Source organism: Psittacula echo (genome assembly GCF_963264785.1).
Source record: "Psittacula echo genome assembly, chromosome: 4".
Lineage (NCBI taxonomy): Eukaryota > Metazoa > Chordata > Aves > Psittaciformes > Psittacidae > Psittacula > Psittacula echo.
The window spans coordinates 122,252,075-122,271,172 of NC_137738.1; the positions used below are offsets into that span (position 1 = coordinate 122,252,075).

At 45.4% G+C, this 19,098-nt stretch overlaps 1 protein-coding gene across 5 annotated transcripts in view; it reads right to left on the bottom strand.

The window, feature by feature from the left end:
• The window catches only part of CFAP61 (cilia and flagella associated protein 61), a gene marked incomplete at its 5' end in the record, with an annotated part of 111,516 nt that overhangs the window by 59,453 nt on the left and 32,965 nt on the right, over positions 1 to 19,098 (bottom strand). For 4 of the 5 annotated variants that reach the window (XM_080615810.1, XM_080615809.1, XM_080615812.1 and 1 more), the window contains 4 exons: positions 1,193 to 1,320; positions 14,581 to 14,715; positions 17,334 to 17,540; positions 18,709 to 18,786. In XM_080615810.1, the coding sequence (XP_080471936.1) occupies positions 1,193 to 1,320; positions 14,581 to 14,715; positions 17,334 to 17,540; positions 18,709 to 18,786 (548 nt within the window). The remainder of the gene's footprint in view (positions 1 to 1,192; positions 1,321 to 14,580; positions 14,716 to 17,333; positions 17,541 to 18,708; positions 18,787 to 19,098) is intronic. The other variant, XM_080615811.1, reaches the window with a different exon arrangement.

Sequence of the window (19,098 nt, forward strand, 5' to 3'; positions counted from 1 at the left end):
TACAACATTCCCAATCTGGATGCCATGTTCACCCTACAAGTCTTTTCAGACATTTCTAGGATGCATGTTTCATTTATGAGGAAAACAACAACTGCACAGAAGGACTTGGATTCTCACATGCAGCCTGACTTCCCTGCAGCCCCCACAACAGCTAGGGATGGGTATGGCAGGCAAATGCAAGCAGTCAGATATTGGGGAGGGGGCACCTTGTTCTAACTCTGGGAAGTCTGTGAAACAGAACTTTGCCCTGGCTCAGTGTCCTGGGTTCAGCAGTAGCAGTCTTTTTTCTCCTTCTTAGTAGCTGGTGCAGAGCTGTGGTTTTGACTTTCAGCCTGGGAACAACGCTGATAACACCCATGACTGCTATAGCTGAACCCAGGACACTCAGACAATGGAAGGTAAAAGAAGTTGTATACATTCTCCTTCTCAACCAGTTCAGACTGTTCATTTACTCCAGTTTGGAGAAGACAAAGTCACCACAGCAATCTGATTTGCAGTTTTACTGCTGATGAATCCCTTAATGTGTGCGGTGGCCTGTGCCCTTGGTGGGCCACAGAGCAGGCCCAGGCTACGGAAGAGCATGTCCTCTGCTAGCCCTTTCCATCACCCTGGGGTCTACAGCAAAAACAGCACAAGGGCCTAAAAGGACAATCCTTGGCTCCTGAGCAATCCCAAACATCAAAAGACTCGTTGGAATCAAAGGTATCAAAAGGTGTCATTACAGTTAAAAGCAGCACAGTGGGGTTAAAACTCAGCAAGCTTCTGTCGTACACTGCACAGCTCTGAAAACACACATCACAAGAGGGAAGAGATGGGAGGGATTCAGACAGCTATCTGTGATCCCACTGAGCACAACTGGCTTCACAGATCAATACTGCTTTGGAGCACATGTGAGGGCCATGGATTTAACCTCTCATATTGCTGTGCAAGAACAACTGTCAAAGAGATTTGAAGTATATGGAAACTCAGCGTGCCTTCACCCTGCGGATCTATGAGCAGCTCTGTCAGCACTTCCGAGTTCCAGAGCCCACCAGGATGCAGCACCTACCTCTGCACATCTTCAGACACTCAGCCCTTTACCAACTAGCACATGGAGACAGACTCAAAGGATGGTTCTGAATGGATGCAGTGAGCCCTTCAACCAAAAGGTAACACGTTCTTCTCAATAAAGGAAATAAAATAGAAAACTTACCAAAAAATGAGCGTTTCCAGAAAAGAGATTCCAACATCGGACGCACCAACCACCACAATTCTGGTGTTGACAGACACTTTGGATTCCAGCACCAGCTTTCGATTTGTGTGGTTCAGAGAATAGCTCAGCTGTGAAAAAATATGGAAAACAACACAGAAATGCATGAAAGGAACCCAGCCAAAGCCTGCTGAGAATCCTTAAACCATGAGCCATGCCTCACCTTGCGTTCACACAGAGCTCACCATGGCTCACTGACATGACTAACACTAGGGTTTTTCAGTGCACAGCACAAGATAAATGGTAGATAAATGGTACTACAATGTTGAAGTATGTGCATGTTTAATAGGTCACAGAAAATTAGCAGAGCTTAATGGTCTGGCTCCTCTTGGAAAAGATGCTATGGAGTCCTTGTAAGAGAGGAGAAACACTGCCTCTGCTGTCATTTACTACCATTAGCTGACACCTGGGGAGCATATTTACATAACGTTAAAGCCATTTCTACACCTTCCAGAGCAGTTTGTACTCTTGCTGCTTTATTCATGGAAATTACTTTACGTCTAAGGAGGAACTTCTATCTTGGAGTGTCTTCACGTGTTTCATGGAAAACTCTTTCAAAGTGATAGGATTAACCTTCCCTTTTCCTAAATACAGAGCAGCCAGACCGAAAGCCAGGCGGACACCAAGTTAACGTGTATCTCAACGCACTGAGATCAACACTCGGGCCAAAAATCTATCTATGAAGTTTTTAATTACCGGCTTCAGTTTCTGCTCTTCTTAATGCAGACACTGGCTCAGACAACAAATTCCACGTATTTGTTTACCCGGTGTCTCTAGGTCTCAGCAGCTAACAGAGGTTCTCACAACAAATACACAAGGGACAAGAGATAATGTTGCGTTTGACAATTGTTTTCTGCCCTGAACTATATTTGATTCTCAAACGTCTGATGACAGGCAGGAAAACACTCCCCACCTTGCAGCACAACCCACTTGGCACGTTTCTGACTGCTTTGGGTTATGCACGCTCCCACTTCACAGAACGCATAATTGCACATTCAGAAACGCACTGAAGAGACAAGCAAAATGGAGCTGCTTCTGTTATCTGTCAGGCACTTCTACACAGTACTGCTGTGTCACCGAGGCAGGAAGCACTCCAAGACTTCGAACAGGTTCTCCTCTAGCAGGTTACAAATAGGAGACAGAGTTAATAAAATTAACTCCTTTAAATTCCTCCTATGAGATTACAGTAGAAATATATTCTCTATATATTAGTTGTCAGAGTAACTCAATATACAAAGAACAACTATTCCATTTTAAAGCTATGGCAATTGCATTGGCCTCCTCAAGAAGCACGGAGCACGTTGCGATACCCATTGATGTTTCGTGCCATGTGCTCGCCACGGTGCAGACCCACAGCCGGGGTCCCAGCACAGCCTCACTGCAGGAGGTGGAGAGCCGCCTGTCTGACGCAGTGGTGGGCTGCACTGTGCCTTAAGGAAGGCCTGTGGACCGATTACCTTCAACCCGTCCCCGCTGTGCAGCAACTCACTTCAGATGTGGCAGAAGTCAAAGCCATCCTGGTGAGGTAACGCTATTTCCTACTGCCAGACAGATGCTCTCCTGGCTGCAGCGCACCGCAGCGCAACGCTGACACCCGGTGGTGAGCCGGGGCCCTCCCCGGGAAGATTCCAGAAGACACCTCCGTGTCCAGCCCGCAGAGCCGAATGCGGGGAGCGCAGGCCCGTGGGCCCCCGGCAGCCCGGCACCGAGCCAGGGCTGAGCACAGGACCGCTGCGGTGCTGCCTGCATCCTAAAGACCCCCCTGGAACCAGCCTAGGCACCTGCTTCAAAGCCAGTGCTGTCCAGCACGACTGAACTCCTCCTGCAGCGGGGTCCGCTGGTGAATGGGGTTTGGCCATAAATGACAACAGATCCATGCCATTCCCACATTTCCGAAATTGGAAACCCTTTTCTGCCTCATTGAGAACACGCATCACTGGAAAGATGTGAAGGAATGGGAAGAACCGACTGACTCCCCCATTTAAGTAAGCCCTGGATGTGTTTCTGGGATACCCTGAGCAGGTCTGCCCCAAGTACAGCTCTGGCACTGCTCTGCGGGGGGTCGCGGGGGCCTCATGGTCCCACAGGCAGGCACCGAGGATGCTGCTTCAGGCCCTAGTCCTGGGGTTGTGACCCCCAGACAAGAACTCCAACAGGCTTCTCTGCTGCACAGAGTTGCAGCTTTCTAGCAAAGCCAAGCCAAGCCTTGTGGCAGAACATCATCAGTGATGTGTCTGCTGAAATGCGGCTTTAACCACATTAAGAGAAGGTCAAAAGAACATGAGGAGATGCTACTTGCAGTGTATCTCATCAACCGAAAGGACTCGACAGGAATGGCAGCAGCTAACGGGATCAACCGCATGGGCTTGCAGCAGTGCCAGGTTCAAACACCCCCCACTGCAGGCTGCGTGGGGTTTGTTTTCCACATGGACCCCAGTGATGAAGCACAAAGCAGCAACACCATTTCTGAGGCAAGAGTTGTGCCTCATTTATGAAATGGCTTCTGTATCGAGGGTACAAAGGCAGCACATGAGCAGGATCTAACGGTTTTGTTCACTGCACAATGGCCCCAACACCAACAGCTGTCATGCCTCAGAAATCACCTTTCTAACGGCTAAGTACACTAAATGGCCCCAGGGAGTAAGGAATTAGGTGGATTGGTCCCATAATACCACCTTATTTTAGCAAAATGTCAGGACAAATGACTGCATATGTTCCCCGGAGGAGCAATCACACATCATAATTGATAGGTCAGTCGCCAGCTCTAACTTGTTTATTTCCTACCCAATTCATTAAACAAACCAGCAATCAGTAACTAACGTAAGGCAAAAAAGCACCGAAGCTGTTGTCAGGAGAGGCTCATGTACCTCAGGAAAAGGAAGCATGTGCTTTGGTTATCAAAGAGATGTTGTCCCCCCTTCCTGCCCTGGTACCCGAGAGCCTCACCATCACCCCCCATCCCATCCCATCCTCCTTTCTTCACTAGGCCACAGGGGACAGGTCTCGTGAACAGTCAGTGCCACCCTCTTTGGGGCCTTCGGGCTGCACCATACTAACAATGATACCCATGTCTCAGGGTACTCCCCTGAACATGCAAACCTTGTGTGCAAAGCCTGTCTGTCACTTGGGATCTGACATGTATCTACACAAATCTCTACACCATGTGCAGTGTAGGACTGATTTATAGCATTAAAACTCTCACATCCCTCTACCCTAAGTAACCAGTGGGAAAAGATAACATGAAATCATTATTTGGTTTTAGCGAATCCATTTGTATGCATTTCTTCTCCTGCACTTTCAACCCATGTAAAGCATCACACTCATAGCACATGCCCATATACACTGCTGTATACATGCCATCTCAGATGGAGATAACCCATAGCTCCTCCTAGTTCTGGTTTAAACATTTGACTCTGGGCTATTCGTGGGATTTCAAAAAATTACCATTGGAATTTTCCTACCAGAGGTGTGTTTTATAGCAAACGTTACCTTCATTGAAATAGAAAAACTGGAACCTGAACACCCAACGATGAACAGCCCCGTCGGACAGAGGGTTTCAACTCCAACAGAAAAGGAGCAGTGCTATGTTCTGAACTGGGTGTTAGTAAATGCATCCCAGTAAAACACCAGCAGTGTGTCAACGAGCTCTTACGTTCATTGCTGGGGCTCTTCATGCAAAGACTCCATCACACAGCAGGATTTAGACTTGGTTTTACTGCACACTGAGGACTTGGGCCTTACCCAGCTCAACACCCCCAAGTGTTTGCTATATTTAAATACATGAGAGTGGCGATGAGTTCAGAAGCACTGCTCTGGGTACCACACAGGGAACATGGGACCGACTTGCTCCTTACGTATTCAGCATCCTCACAGATCCCTCAATGCTACAGGATGTACCAGGGACCACTCGAGGGACCCTCCCAGCCCAGTCCTGGGTATCCTAAACCTGCAGGACAGGCTTTTGGTTTCATTCAGCATTTGCTACTGAGAAACTGAGTGACAGTCACTGCTGGACAGGATCTACACAGCTTGAACTCTGCTACTGTAAGAACCACCTGACTAACCAACCTGCTCGAGGTTAGTGCTGAGGTCAGCGCTAGTGGCAGGCAAACAAGGAGGTGAACAAACAGAGCTATTTTAATTTCAAGCTCCATTTGAATCACAAGGAAAAAAAGAAGAATCGATGTTTACCAAGGAGATATGAACAAAAGTCACTGGAAAATGGAAGCTTTTCCAGCCTGCGTTATTGTTTTTCTAAATAGTAGCTACGTTCCAAAGAGTCTCATTAGGAATGTCTGTACACATGTTTTCAGGAGCTGTTTCCAGCATTCACAGATTTACACAAACACCAGGAACAGAAGGAAAAGGAGAAAGAAACTGTGATGAAGAGTGCAGCCCTCATCATTTTGTCATCTTTGTCAAGATCCCCTCCTTTGGCAACTGCGGCTCTGTCTAACCAGCTTGCACAGATAATACCTTGCCTTTATATCAAGTTTTTCATCCATAGACCTCAAAGGCCTTTGAGAATGAAGTTATTCTTACTATATCGATCTTCATGCGGGTAAATGCTGATCTCAGTCTATATATTCATGACCAATCCCTAGGACTCCCTGTGAAACCACTTTCCTGTGCCACTCCAGAGCACAGCACAGGAGAGCAGAGCATGGGCACATGCATCTAATGTCCCTGCAGAACCACTGTTACCATGGTAAGAAACTGCTCTTTTTTCCTTTTAGCACCAACATTTGGATTCCCAGCCCAAAGAGGGCTGGACAGTTCACACTTCCATAGACCTCATGACTTTTGCTGCTCAGCTTACAAGGCCAAATGGTTGAACTCTGAATGGGGTCATTTTCAGAGGTGAGGTCTCCCCATCCCTCAGGGGCAGGCAGTGATGTACAGAAGGCACAGGGACCTGCTCGAGCTACAGGGGTGAAGCCATGGCTGGCTCTAGGGTGTTGAGATAAAGAAACCTGCTTTATGGAAACCAATTTTCATCTGTTAAGAAAGTCACTAACAGCAACCCTGGAAAAGGACTGTAACCCATACCTTTACAGCAGACAGATGCTAAAGGGTGAAGAGTTCTTTTAACAGCCCACTAAGACTGCATAAAATAATTACCTATAAATAGCAAAATTATATGTAACAGAAAATGCCACCAGCATTTCCAGACAATTCTCGCTTCCATGGTGAACCACAGGACTTCCTTAAGGTTTGATTTTAAGCCAGTCCTGCTTCACCTCCCTGCCCAGCTCCAAAGGGCGCTATGGAAAACCTGAACATCCCTGAAGAGACTTCACTGGACAAATCTCTCGGTGCTGGCTCAGGAAGGCTCCCTCTGAGAGCCCCTCCTGAGCGATCACACCACCGCCACAACACAGCACAGCTTCTCCAGTGCCTGTATCCAAACAGGGCTGTGTATGCTCTGGAGAGGGAGAGGACAGAAGCACCTCTGTGCACTGCACCTACTCGGCACACACACTCATGGCAACAGAAGGAGCATTTGCTAAATGGACAGAATTCATTAAATTATCCAAGAGATGTATAAAATCAAAAGCTGTAAAAAATAAACCATAAAACCCATCATCACGTTTCGTACTGGAGATGACGAACACGAGGTAAGGAAAGCACAGTATGAGGGTACAGGGGACATTGATTTGCAGCTTACTGGAGAGTTGTATTTTAGTGACAGCAGCTCTGCTTCTCCATTTTGTGAGAGGGAACAATTCTTTTCTGTGGAAAACATATCTATGCCCTCCTTCCAAGCTGCACTTCTGCTACTTCCAAAGTCAATCCAGCAAAACCCTTTGAAAGAGCTTTTGAACAAGTCTGACCTGGTTTTAGGCAGAAATGACTATTTTAGTTTGCTGCAAATGTCATTAACACCTGCCCAGGACTGACACCCTGCTTTCAAAATAAAGACAGGTCACCCTACTTTTAATTTCACACAGGCACATAAGTGGTAAACACTGGAAGCATTCCTGTTAATGATGCCATCTGGTGCCTCCCATAACTGTGCAATATTGAGCCTTCCAAACAAGATGTAATGGCAGTAACACACAAACCCACTGACATTTACAGTAAGGAAATTTATTACCAGCCAGCAGTTCGGAATGGCTGTGTTTGCATGGCTGCTGGTGCTGTAAAACCCTCACCTTTCCCAACCGAGTGGAGGTACAATAAATAATGGATTTTCATCCATGCACATATTACTAAAGCATGAAAAATTCATTGCCCCAACACAACAGCATCTTAAGCAACAGTTACTTCTTTAAAAATTAATAGTACTCTCCTGGTTAAGTGCAAACTGCACACACCGAGCCTGTGTTTGTGACACCAATGTGATCACAGACAAATGGGAACACATAGGAATGTGTTCGTCTTAACTTTGGTCTGTGACTCTTGATATTTAGAAGCAGGGAGCTCCTGCCCATCCTGCCTAGGCTCTCTGCTTAGCATCATTATAATCATTAGCAGAGGCTTAATGATTGAAAAACCCCAAACACCAAAAACCTTTCACATTTAAATCATAGAACAGTTTGGGTTCTAAGGGACTGTTAAAGTCCCAACCCTCCTGCAAGAAGCAGGGACATCCACAACAATTTTAGCCCCTTTTGGTACATTCCAGTGCCTCAGCTGAGTGCACACAGAACCGAGTCACAACAGAGCCTCCTGTTACTACAGGTTTCCCACAGTCTGAATACACTTTGCTTGAAGGCAGACAGCTATAAAATACAACAGCACCAACGGCTTCTCTTCACCACTCAGCCATTCCATGCCCTGTCAGCATTCATGCTAGAGCACAGCTGGAGAGGAGGCACCTCGGAAGCACAGCTATTCCCTGCCACACAGGGATGTAGGACTGAAGCTTCTCAGTGAACTGCGGCTCGGGAAGCTGGGGGGAGTTTGCTCTAACACACATCTGCACTCGAGGAGGGCATGCACTGCAAAGCAGTGCTTGTACCTGTCCTGCCCTCCTTCTTGACGTTTTTCTCTGGATGCCTAAGGTGAAAACCATGCTCTCTCCATTTCTCTCAACCTGTCAGAAGCAAAACAGCTCTGCTTGTTCAGAACAGGTTGTTCTGTTGTACACAGCCTCTCCACGTTTTAAAACCTGTTTCCACTCCTTGTTTTTATTATCATTTAAGTGCAACTGAGCTCAGATTTTCTATCTGCACTCTCTGGATGAGCTGGGACTCAGTCATGGGTTGCAAATGTCCCTGCCTTTTCCTCTGCTTCCCTCCACCTCCACAGCAAGGTGTTAACTGTCAGTGTATCAACTCTCCATAGGCCAGAGTAATGCATTATGCTCACTCTGGGTGGTTGACCCAAAACACTGCGGACCCTGCTCAGTTTGTTTCAGTAGGAAGCACTGAGGATGGAGCAGTCAGGTATGTCCCACCTACACACAGTCCCTCAGGTTCAAGCGAAGAGTTAGGGCAGCTTCTCGTTAGCAGAAGCTACAGTGTCAAATGCCTCAAGAGCTTCCTGGGGGAGGCAGGATCACCCAGAGAAGAGTTTCCTATACAAGCACTCATGTATACCTTGTTTATTTTCCTTTTCAAACAAGCTGCCCCAAATAACAGGTTCTGTCAAGCCTGAAAATGATTTAGATTTTTGGTTTTCAGTTTTACCTGGTAGCTCCGTTTATTTTCCTTTTAGAAACCCTGCAAACACACTGGGCATGTTTGATTCTGGGTTTAAAGTCCTGAAGCTTTACAGTGGACATAAAAAAGCTCATGTAATAGAGATTAGTCCAGGACAGTACTTCCAATTGCAACTCATTGAGTAGCTTCTGCAATACAAAGAATATGCATGAATATAGACTTCAATGGAACAAGTTGTGAGTTGCTCTAGGAACAACTACATTGATTAAAAAACATGCTTGAAAGTTTTAGTATTTTCTCTCATTTTGTGTTTGAAAAATGATATTAAACTGCTTTCAGGCCACAGGCATGAGCCTGGAATCAAGTAAACACACACGATACCGGCACTGAAACCCGTGAAGGTAGCAGTGCTTGTATTCCCATTTCTTGAGTCTTAGATTAACACTGACCCTTTGCAGTTGAGCTTCCATTTCCCCACCAGGTTTTCAGCCTTTTCTCGTGCTCTGACCCCAGACAGTTCCACGTGGTAGTGCAGATCTACGCACACACAATAAACCAGCTCTTCCTAGCGTCTCCTGTTTGCAGACCCCTTCCGGAATGTGCAGAGGCTGGAGGCCACAGCCCACCCATGTGCAGAACAGCACCCATCACTGACAGGGTCACAGTGAGATGCCCACGACTCCTTGGAGGGGAAAGGAGGACATTGAAAGTTTTGCTCCAAACAGTAAAGGAAAAATCTTCTGCAGAAAACAGCCTCGTGCCATTAAATAGAGTAACTTGTTACGCAGGAGGTAAGCAGACTTCACCACTCCAGTGACAACCCTTCTGTTCCCGTAAGCTGTAGAGCAATGCAAGTATGAAGGAACAGAAGGATACCACCTCCCACAGCCCATGCCACTGCTCAGAACAGAAGGCAGCATGTTTTCATGCACACTATTACTCAATTCCATGTGTACAGGGTCTTTTCCGCAGCTTCTAAACAGTATTCATCCTGATAAGGTCCTCTGGTGTGGTCAGGTAAAGCAACTTTTGAGGAAAATTTCCAGTAGGAGGTTTAAGGCTGTCACACAGCAGTTGCTTTGGAGGGTGTTTTAACTGTCCCCTCACACGGAATGCAGCCCTGGCCCCTAAGGGAGGGCAGGATCCGCTGCTGATGTCCCCAGGTCGATGTGGGGACATCTCTCCAGCCACCCTGGCAACACTCAGCTCCTGACCACAGCTGAAGTCAGTGACTTGGGGAGCACAGCACTGGGCTCAGTCTCCTTCACTCACTGCTTCCGACCCCATGTAAGGATTCCCTGTAACACCCGCACAAGCGATGGCTTGAGAAGCACTAAACTGACTGGTGGGTTGGTTTGTGTTTTTTCTGATTAAACTTATACAGCACTGTATGTGTTTCTGCAATGCCTTAGTAACTGTTCTGTCTTCTTCCTATGAGCTACAGCAGAAAAACCAGTTCTGAACTCTACAATAAAACCTGACAGCTTGAACACAGCCATGATATAAAAACACAAGTAAACCTGGTAGCATGAATAATAATGAAAGGGCAGAAACAGGAAAATAATTCAACAGATGTGTGACATTTCTGTCCTTCACTGTGGATCAGTTATTCTTGTTAATTATATCACCTATTCTTCCCTTTTATTGATAATTACATGAAGCAGATGGATAACAGAATGCTCCCAGATGGTGGGAAAGCAAACAAGTTTATCAATTGTTTATTTATGAAGAAATCATTAAAAATTATTTCATTATCTGTAGTTTTCTACTGCACCCATAATAACATGCACAGCCAGGGCCAGCAGCACTTTACAAGTTATTTAGTATTCTGTTGTAACCAACTGGTTTTTAACGTAACACGACTGAAATGACTGACAGATGTGCAAAACACCATCATAATCTAATCTGCTTTAACACTGTGGGAATTAAGATTTGGAATCTTTGGATCTTCTGCCAATTGGCTCTTCAGAGCCAGTTATTGACTTGGAATACAAAACCGAGAGCTCTCCTCTGACTCGGAGCAGCTGCAGCAGCGACTGATGCAGCAGCAGCCGGGGCTCTGCAGGGCTGTCCTTAGCCCCACAGCAGGGCAGCCTGAGTGGGTGCTCCTGCAGGGGCTCAGCGTGAGCAGGCTCCCAAGCCTCGTGCTTCCCAGGCTACAGCAAACGAGACCGTTGGCATCTATGCCATTGGGCAGGGCTGCGGGGCAGGCAGCAGGGCTCAGCACCTCCCCTCCATGCCTCCTCTGGCAATCCATGCCTGATTTACCCCAATCGCTTCCACAGAGCAATGGGAGACAATCTTGTAGAACAGACACAAAACCAGCGGCAAAATGTATTTGCCATCTCAAGGAGGGGGGTAAAACCACATTGTGTCACTAGTGACTGTCACAAGAAAATATTACTGTGTTCATTAAGGGTGTGAAGCCCTTTAGGAAATGGAGAACCACTGCTCCCAGGGAGCCTACAGGAAGAAGGCCCTGTGCTTTCTTAGACACCACAAAGCACAGCCCATGCTGCCTGCTAGAAGCAGGAGTGAGCAGGCAGGAATCCATGGCAGGGCAGTGCACAGCTTCCTCCCTTTTTGATTCTTCCAGACACTGCAGTAAGAACAGAGATCTGACAGAGGGACAACAAGAACAAGTTATCACAGACTTCATTTCGGGTGCTCATCTGTTTGTAACAACCGATCCAGACCTGCAGGAAAACCACCTCTCCAGCACAGCCGAGATCCATCTGGACTGGCAACACATGGGAATTAGCTGAGGGCAAAGCCTTTCTGATTCAGATTGCAGCTTTTGCTTCTGGCTTTGGAGGAAGGAATCTGGGAAAACAGTCTTTGTGGCTCCTGGCTGAGTTATCTCTACTGGGTCAATATTTATGAGTGAATCTCTTCATGCTCCCAGGCAGGCTGGAATGTATTGAAGAGATACACAAAGTGATGGAGCCCCAGGGCTCCCGCTGCACATCCTCTCTGAGATACTGAGCCACTAATGGCCTACAGAGATATATGTGCACAAATCAAGAGCTGTGCTTAGGCAGGGAATGGCTGAGCTGCTCAGCCCCGAGCTGTTCCTGGTGAAAAATGGATTCTGCAGCAAGAATAGGAGAGAGAGCTGGAACGAGAGGAAGGCAGCTGAAAAACCAAGAGATAGAAGCAGATGCTGATGGCCAGATATCTTGGGGCATCTTCTGGGTATCAAAGCAAGAATTTTGCTACTATTATCTCCATCGTAAGTGACAGATACTCCAGCAATGGATTAGGACAGGCAATCAAATGAAGATTGTGCATTTCTGACATTGACTTGCATTTACAATGTTTGTATTGTACTTCATGGGAAAGACTCCTGTCACCACTGCAGAGGTGCCTAAAACAAGAGTTACAATAATAACCCATCCTCCAGCTCTCAGGAGCAAAGGGGCCATGGGCTGATGTCTGAAGGAAGTGCTGTCTACATGCCTGCTGAGCTCGAAGAATATCATAAAGAAACGAGGAGAGGTCTCAACTACCTGGAATCCCTGCTTGCCCAAAGCTTTCCAGATCCTGCAGGATCCTGCCCACCTGCTTAAACCCACCGTACCAAAGAGGACAGCAGAAATTTTCTCCTTACTGCTACCTAGGTGCTCGCCCCAGACAACTCCCTCCTCCTTCCTGCTCCAGCCTCTTTGTCTGCCCTCACTTCTCCCTCTCTTCTCCAAGCTCTCCCTCCAACATTGTTTTCCCACTTCCCTGTTACCTCCCTTCCTAGGCTGCTGGGATCTTCTTGGTGACCAACACATCTCACCTTCTTTCACAGTATTTTAAAGATGACAGTTCTCAGCCTTTCCATTTTACAGTTATCACATATAACTCCTTTGTGGGATATTTTGCTCTCTGCAATACAGACTGTGTCCTTCTGTTGACAGAGTGTCTGGGCAGGCCTTGTGATCGTTGCAAAATGTAGAAGTATCATTTTGTGCCTACTGAAATTTGATCATATTAATTTTATAAAATACACCTCATTTGCAATTCAGCTGCAGGATTTTGCAGGAAAGTGCAAGATTATCCAAGGGGATCAATTTTCCTTCCTGAATTCAGAGTAGAAAGAGGGTAAATGCCTTATGCCTGCTACTACCAGAGCTAACAAAACATCCAGGATCTAAAAGCAGCACCAGGTTCTTACTTCTACAAGCACACTCAGTCCCCTGTGGTAGGTTACCTCCCAATTCATAAAGCTTTCCCAATGTATGGTGGCCAAAGGTCAATTCATTCACTCAACAGAGGAGTCAATTTAGCTTTATGTGGTTTCAGATTCTTGGTCCTTCAGAAAACGACAGGCAGCAGCAGTGGACTGGCTTTATCCTCAAGTTACCACCTAGGGATCAACCCCAGATGTCAGCTTTGATAGAACACAGTCTGTCAGGAATCTATAATTAATGCTGGCACATATGCATCAACTCTCATGCAGTGGGCAGCCTTCACGTCTCTTCAGCACAACTTTGTTAGTGAAAATCTCACATGTTTTATTAATTAGAAATTGATTAAACTTTCAAGATTTTAACTGATCATCTCAGTGCCTGCAACTCAGACAGGCTCAGGCTCAACCTCAGCACACAAAAGATTTGCAGATCTCCCCATCACAGGAAGTCTGATTCCCAGGTCCAGCAAACACGCTCAGAGGAGCTCTTCTTGCAAGTGAGCAACAGGTCAGTTTAAAGATAAACCAGGATGTAGTTTAAAGAATAGTGTTGGACAGTTTATCCTGCAGAGAAGAGGGAGGAAGGTGTGGGGGGGGGTGTTGAGGGAAGACTGTTCAACAAAGCCAAACTTACACCAATGGCCTCAGCCATGTTCTGGATCTTGCTTTGCCAATTGCTGCCTAATTAAGAGGTTTGGGTGCCAAAAAATACCAACTGTGAAAAGGACAGCTCTAAAATATGATATGGGAGCCCATTGCAGCCAACCGGAGTTCACAGACAGACACAAAGCTCCCTAATTATATTTCTTTAGGAAATTGCAGCTACCTACTGAGAGTATCCATCACTAATGGGGTTTTTCTGATGTCAGATTTGCTGGTTACTCGTGAGGAACCATCTTCATGTCAAATTTTAGTTAGTTAAAAATGTAAGACAGAATAAGGTGTCATTTAACACAGGAAATGGAGAGACTTTTAGGTCAGAACCTCCAGCCTTCACGAGTCCTACACAAATCAGAACTATTCGGTAGAGACAACAACCCTTTCTTTTTGCTGTTAAATCATTCCTGATATTTTGAAGTGTTCTTTGAGGGTTTCTTGTGCATAGAAGAAATCTGGCTTTGGGACTGAAACCTACCATGTATTTAAGCAATTTCTACAGCAATAGTCAGCATAATGGCATTGTCTTTTTTTCACTTGCAGAGTGACACCTAAATAAACTTACCAGAAGAAGGACTAAACAGTAAGTCAGAGCATTTAGAATGTGTTGGGAATTTGAGAGCAACGCCATGAGAAGCCACTGCTAAAATGGAAGCAATTGTGTGCAGATGTTCCAGGTCAGTGGCTGCTCCTATAACGTGTTTGAAATTCAAGCTCAGAAGCAGCGGCGGCCGTGCAGAAGCAGGGCTGGGATTGTGAGGGTATGGACACCATGTTCAGTGTAATTAAGAAGCAACCTATCAACACTGGGATGGTAATGCCATCCCATCTGCCAAAGCCTGCACTAGCTGGCACCATGCCTTCCGCCTGCTGCTGCTTCTGTTACCCACCTGATCCTTGGAGACCTGCTCTGATGGAGCGTTTATGCCAAGCTCTTCCAGAGGATAGACAATCTGTCGTCTTGGTCGCACGGGAGCCATGTAATGAAGGGCAGATGTCAGGGAATGGGCACAGGGAGTCTGAAACTGAAAGGCAGCGATCTATATTTCAGCAGAGAGAATGTCAGAGCAGTGCATCACAGATGTCTGTTGTATGGCTTTGCAAATACAAAATTCTTAGCTCTGTTGGCTAAATCTGAGAGAAAAATCAGCAAATAAACAAACATACTCAGAGCAGAGGAATGAATTGCAGCTAATTCCTGACACTAATGAAGATAATTATGAGAGTAATTACATTACCAGCTCTGTGGGAATGACAGATAAACAAGTGGTTTGGTTTATGGGATTTTTCAGCACAAGTATTTTCCCCAGGAGGATATTTTGCTCCATAGTGATCATGAATCAGCTTGACTTGACCCCATTAAGCGGTGTTATCTGCTTACTCTAACCTTTGCTCCTTTGGCAAAGGAGGGTTATGAATTCATATCAGATTCTATACCGACCAAAATGTCGATTTCATCCAAGTGATAAATGTTAATCAACTGGCAGAAACCTGAGGTGAACAAACCCTTGATGCTAATGCGAGGAGCATGGATCATTAGGAGTAGCTCTATTCCATTTATTACAGCATGACTGGCTGTCATAATTTACAACATGAAAGGGACAAAAAATAAATGAGACTTCCTGTAAGTAGAGAATGAGTGTTAATGAAACTAAATTACACTGAAGTACCATTCCATCCACAAGTAATGAAAAACTGGATCTTACTGTGTTAAGAACTGAGTAAAATATCACATTTACCACTTAGAAAGCAATGGTTTACAAAAGTAACTTAAAGGAACTCTGTAGCCTGGAAATAGGCCAAACTAGAATCATTAGTAGGATTTAACCTTCCTCTTCCATCCACTGCCATTAAACTGCATTTTTGTAAGTGCCTCTTAAGCATCTGAGAACCTAATGCTACGTAAGGACATTGGTTCCTCAAGAGAACACTTCATAAACCTCCACAAAAGTGCACAGGAAAAAACATCCTTCTGAAAATATGCTTGTGTCTAACCTGGCAATTCCTGTGTTCAGAATGTGGCCGTCTCAAAAACACCTAAGCCACTGAGGACAGGAGTCATTTCAGTCACCATCTCAGAGCTGGGTGCTTACTTGAGGCAGCCGTGCAGATGCCCTCAGGTAGAGATGAGCATCCCCAGAGGGCAATTCCTTCCACCCTAAGATAGGCAGTAATGATGGATGGGTGAAGTGCCCTCTGGATGCACTGAGCTTCCTCCCTTAACGCTGGCAGGAGCCTGGACCAGACAGTAGCTCTAGAAGGCTACACAGCATGAGCTGACATGTTTGTTTACCCTTTTCTGACATGAGACTGATGACAAGACACACACATCAGTGTTGTGGAAAGAATCTTTCAGTTTGCTTCCAGAAATGACATGGTTCTCAGCAATGGCTTTTCTCTCACAGCATTAGGGTCTCAGGGCTCTGCAGGCCCTTGCTGAAACACAAGCCACATTTTCAACAGCAGTGAGGTGCTAAGGTCCCACCAGCTTCTGATGAAACACAGTCTAGAGCCTAAGTCACTTCTGAAGAGGTTTTACAGAACTCTGTGTTTTAGTGGTTTTAGTAGTATCCCCTTGCATTTACTCATGATACATTATACCCAGTGACATCATTCCTTTTTCCTTCCCTGCCCTCCACTTCATCCTGAACCTAAACAAATACTGATACCACCCAAAATTCATTATGCAGGTGAGTGGTGGTACATGGGACAGCACATCTTGGTCAGGTTCTATTAATAAACTATGAGAGGAGATACAAATCATTGTTAAAGATACACCATGTCCCTTCTGCCTTGTCACTGCAAGTGAAGGTGCAGCACATGTACTGGCACGTTAAAACAATGAAATCAAAACTCTTACGTTGGTCTCCTCAGTTGATGAGGTTCTTGTTTCTTTATCTATACATCTAGCACAACGGCAAGAAACAAAGTCAAACCCAAACTAAAGCTTACAACTCAGACGCAGGGCTCTAACTTAGGCAGGAGTGGGAATACTGCATGCCTGCTACTTCATCCTAGAACCCAGCTATTGGGAATGGACAGCAAAAGGCAGACACTTGACTGTTGGGACTACAGCTCATTTATGGAGGGGGCTGACAAGGCACAAAGCAACAGCAGCACACAAACCTGTATGGGTAAGAAGCACATATATTTCTCCTAGAAATAAGCAAGGAGGTATCAAACAAATGGTTCATTCCTCTGCTGTGTTGCTACCAGGGAACATCCTGGGTATGTTAACTTAAGGCATCTAACTCAGTCAGAGGCCAGTTGCACTCAGACTCTCTGAATTCAACCTGCACAGTGACTTGGCTCAGCAGGAGCCATCCTGTCGAAGAGCTGCTCTCTCTTCACAGACTGGAGCACACCAAGGCCAAGCACACTTCAAACTGCTGCTTCTCCACATACTTCCTGAAGCTACTGAGTACGTCTGGAGTCACAACACTACTGAGCATCTACTGAGCATATGTACGATGCAACCGCTACATCCGTGAGTGCAGATGATATCATGCAAGAAGAAAGTACAATTTGCTGCAGTTTGCTAAGAAAATTCCTGTTTACAGCCACTCACAGAAGCAAAGAGAAAAATAAAGTGAGAAAAGGTGACAACATTTAGTATCAGAAATACAAATAACTTTGTCCTTACCTTGCCTTCCACATACTGTGGATAAATAGGATAGTAAAGAGAAGATTTGTGGGCCAAGCGAAGCATCTCCTTTAGAAAGTATTTTGTATAGTGATGAAATATGGGATTTAAGACAAAGTGGCAAAGATGTCCATGTTCCTCTTGCTGGTGGCAATTGAAATTAATAAAGGATTCAATGTTGTAATGTGATCGAATGTACTCAATATGCTGGAAAACAAGAACATGGAGATCAGCAGTGACAAGACAGCTCCATTTACACTACTGGAGCAAGTCCAGTGAGTTGCTTCCTATCAACTAAGAAACCGAATCTGAACACTGAAATGCAGTTCCTGTGGGCATTGTTCTCAGTTAAAGCGCTGAACATACTTCTATTGGAAACCCTGTCACTGTATCAAAGCCTGCTCTTGCAGCTTGCCCACCTTTCCTACAGGGAATGCATAGCTGACCTTTTCACAGTGTTAATGTAGACAGGTTAATGGACATTGAGGGAGGGGAAAAGAAAAAACAACCAACTAACCCAAACCCCACAACTGTTCTACTGAGTTCAAGACAGAGGAGCCTAGATTGTCCCCTCACAACACTGACACTGAGGAAGGGGAATTCTGCAGAAGAGCTGTGTACAAAATGCCCTCCAACAAGGGCTGAAGTGATAAGCTGACATTTTTGCACATTATACAGTCAAGAGAAACTGCTATATCCTCTTATCTCAATGCTCTTAATATAATTAAGAGCTATTTTTGAAACCAGGAGTGACTATGTTAAAAACTGAGCAAACAGCTGCTGAACAATCTAAAATCTGCCACAGAATTAAGCCTCAAAGAAGGTTTATTTTTCCAGACTAATATGCAACATTGTCTTTTTTGTGCTCCATTGGAACATGCACTTTTTATTTGCTTTGAAGGGTGGGATTCGGAATCACTCAGAACCTACAGTTGGAGAAAAGAAGGTAAGAAAGCAAATCTAGAAGGACAACTACTGCTCTGCAATACTCATGGCAAAACTGCTTATTGACTTTGTCAATTAGGGGGCAAACCAGGTGATTATGAACATATTTAGAGGCAGAATGGCTTTCTGCTGAAGATCCAAGAAGAGGTGCAGGAGGCACTTCCAGAATGCATCAGCAGCTTCCTGCAGATCACAGGATGAGTTTTTGTGTGCCAATCATCACCTATGGGAAGGGCAATAATGAGGTCTGCATTGTCAGGAAAGAGAAAGAAAGTTTAGAGGAGCAATATATTTTACATAGACTTTCCTTTTACATAGGTGTACCTAACTTTGTAGGTTAGGTACACCTGTAGTGGCAAGCCTGAAACTCAGCCTGTAGCACTGAGGGCTAAGCATTACAGTTTTCACACAACACAGAAACAGGATTTACCATTTCATCTCTAATGACAGAAATGCCAACTATCTGATCCAGAACTTCTGCTACAAAAGCGTTCACTGCATTCCCATCCTGCAAGGCAAAACACATGCACATTCCCTATTTCATTGGTACTCTTTAACCTGACTGCATTTCAACACACAGTTAAAATACCTTCCTCCCAGTATACACACTCCCCCAGTTTAACCACTCTGCCCTAACTCAAGGCACAATGTTTAAATGGTGTTTGTGGCTGGACTCTGGACCATGCAGAACTTTATGGAACTTAAGGTTCAGTTAAGATCTCGCTAACAGCAGTGCTATAAGCTCAGCCACTACTTTAGTCCTGGGTTAAGTTCTGGTCTTAGGAAAGAATATTCATAAAACAGATACTCTCCATCAATA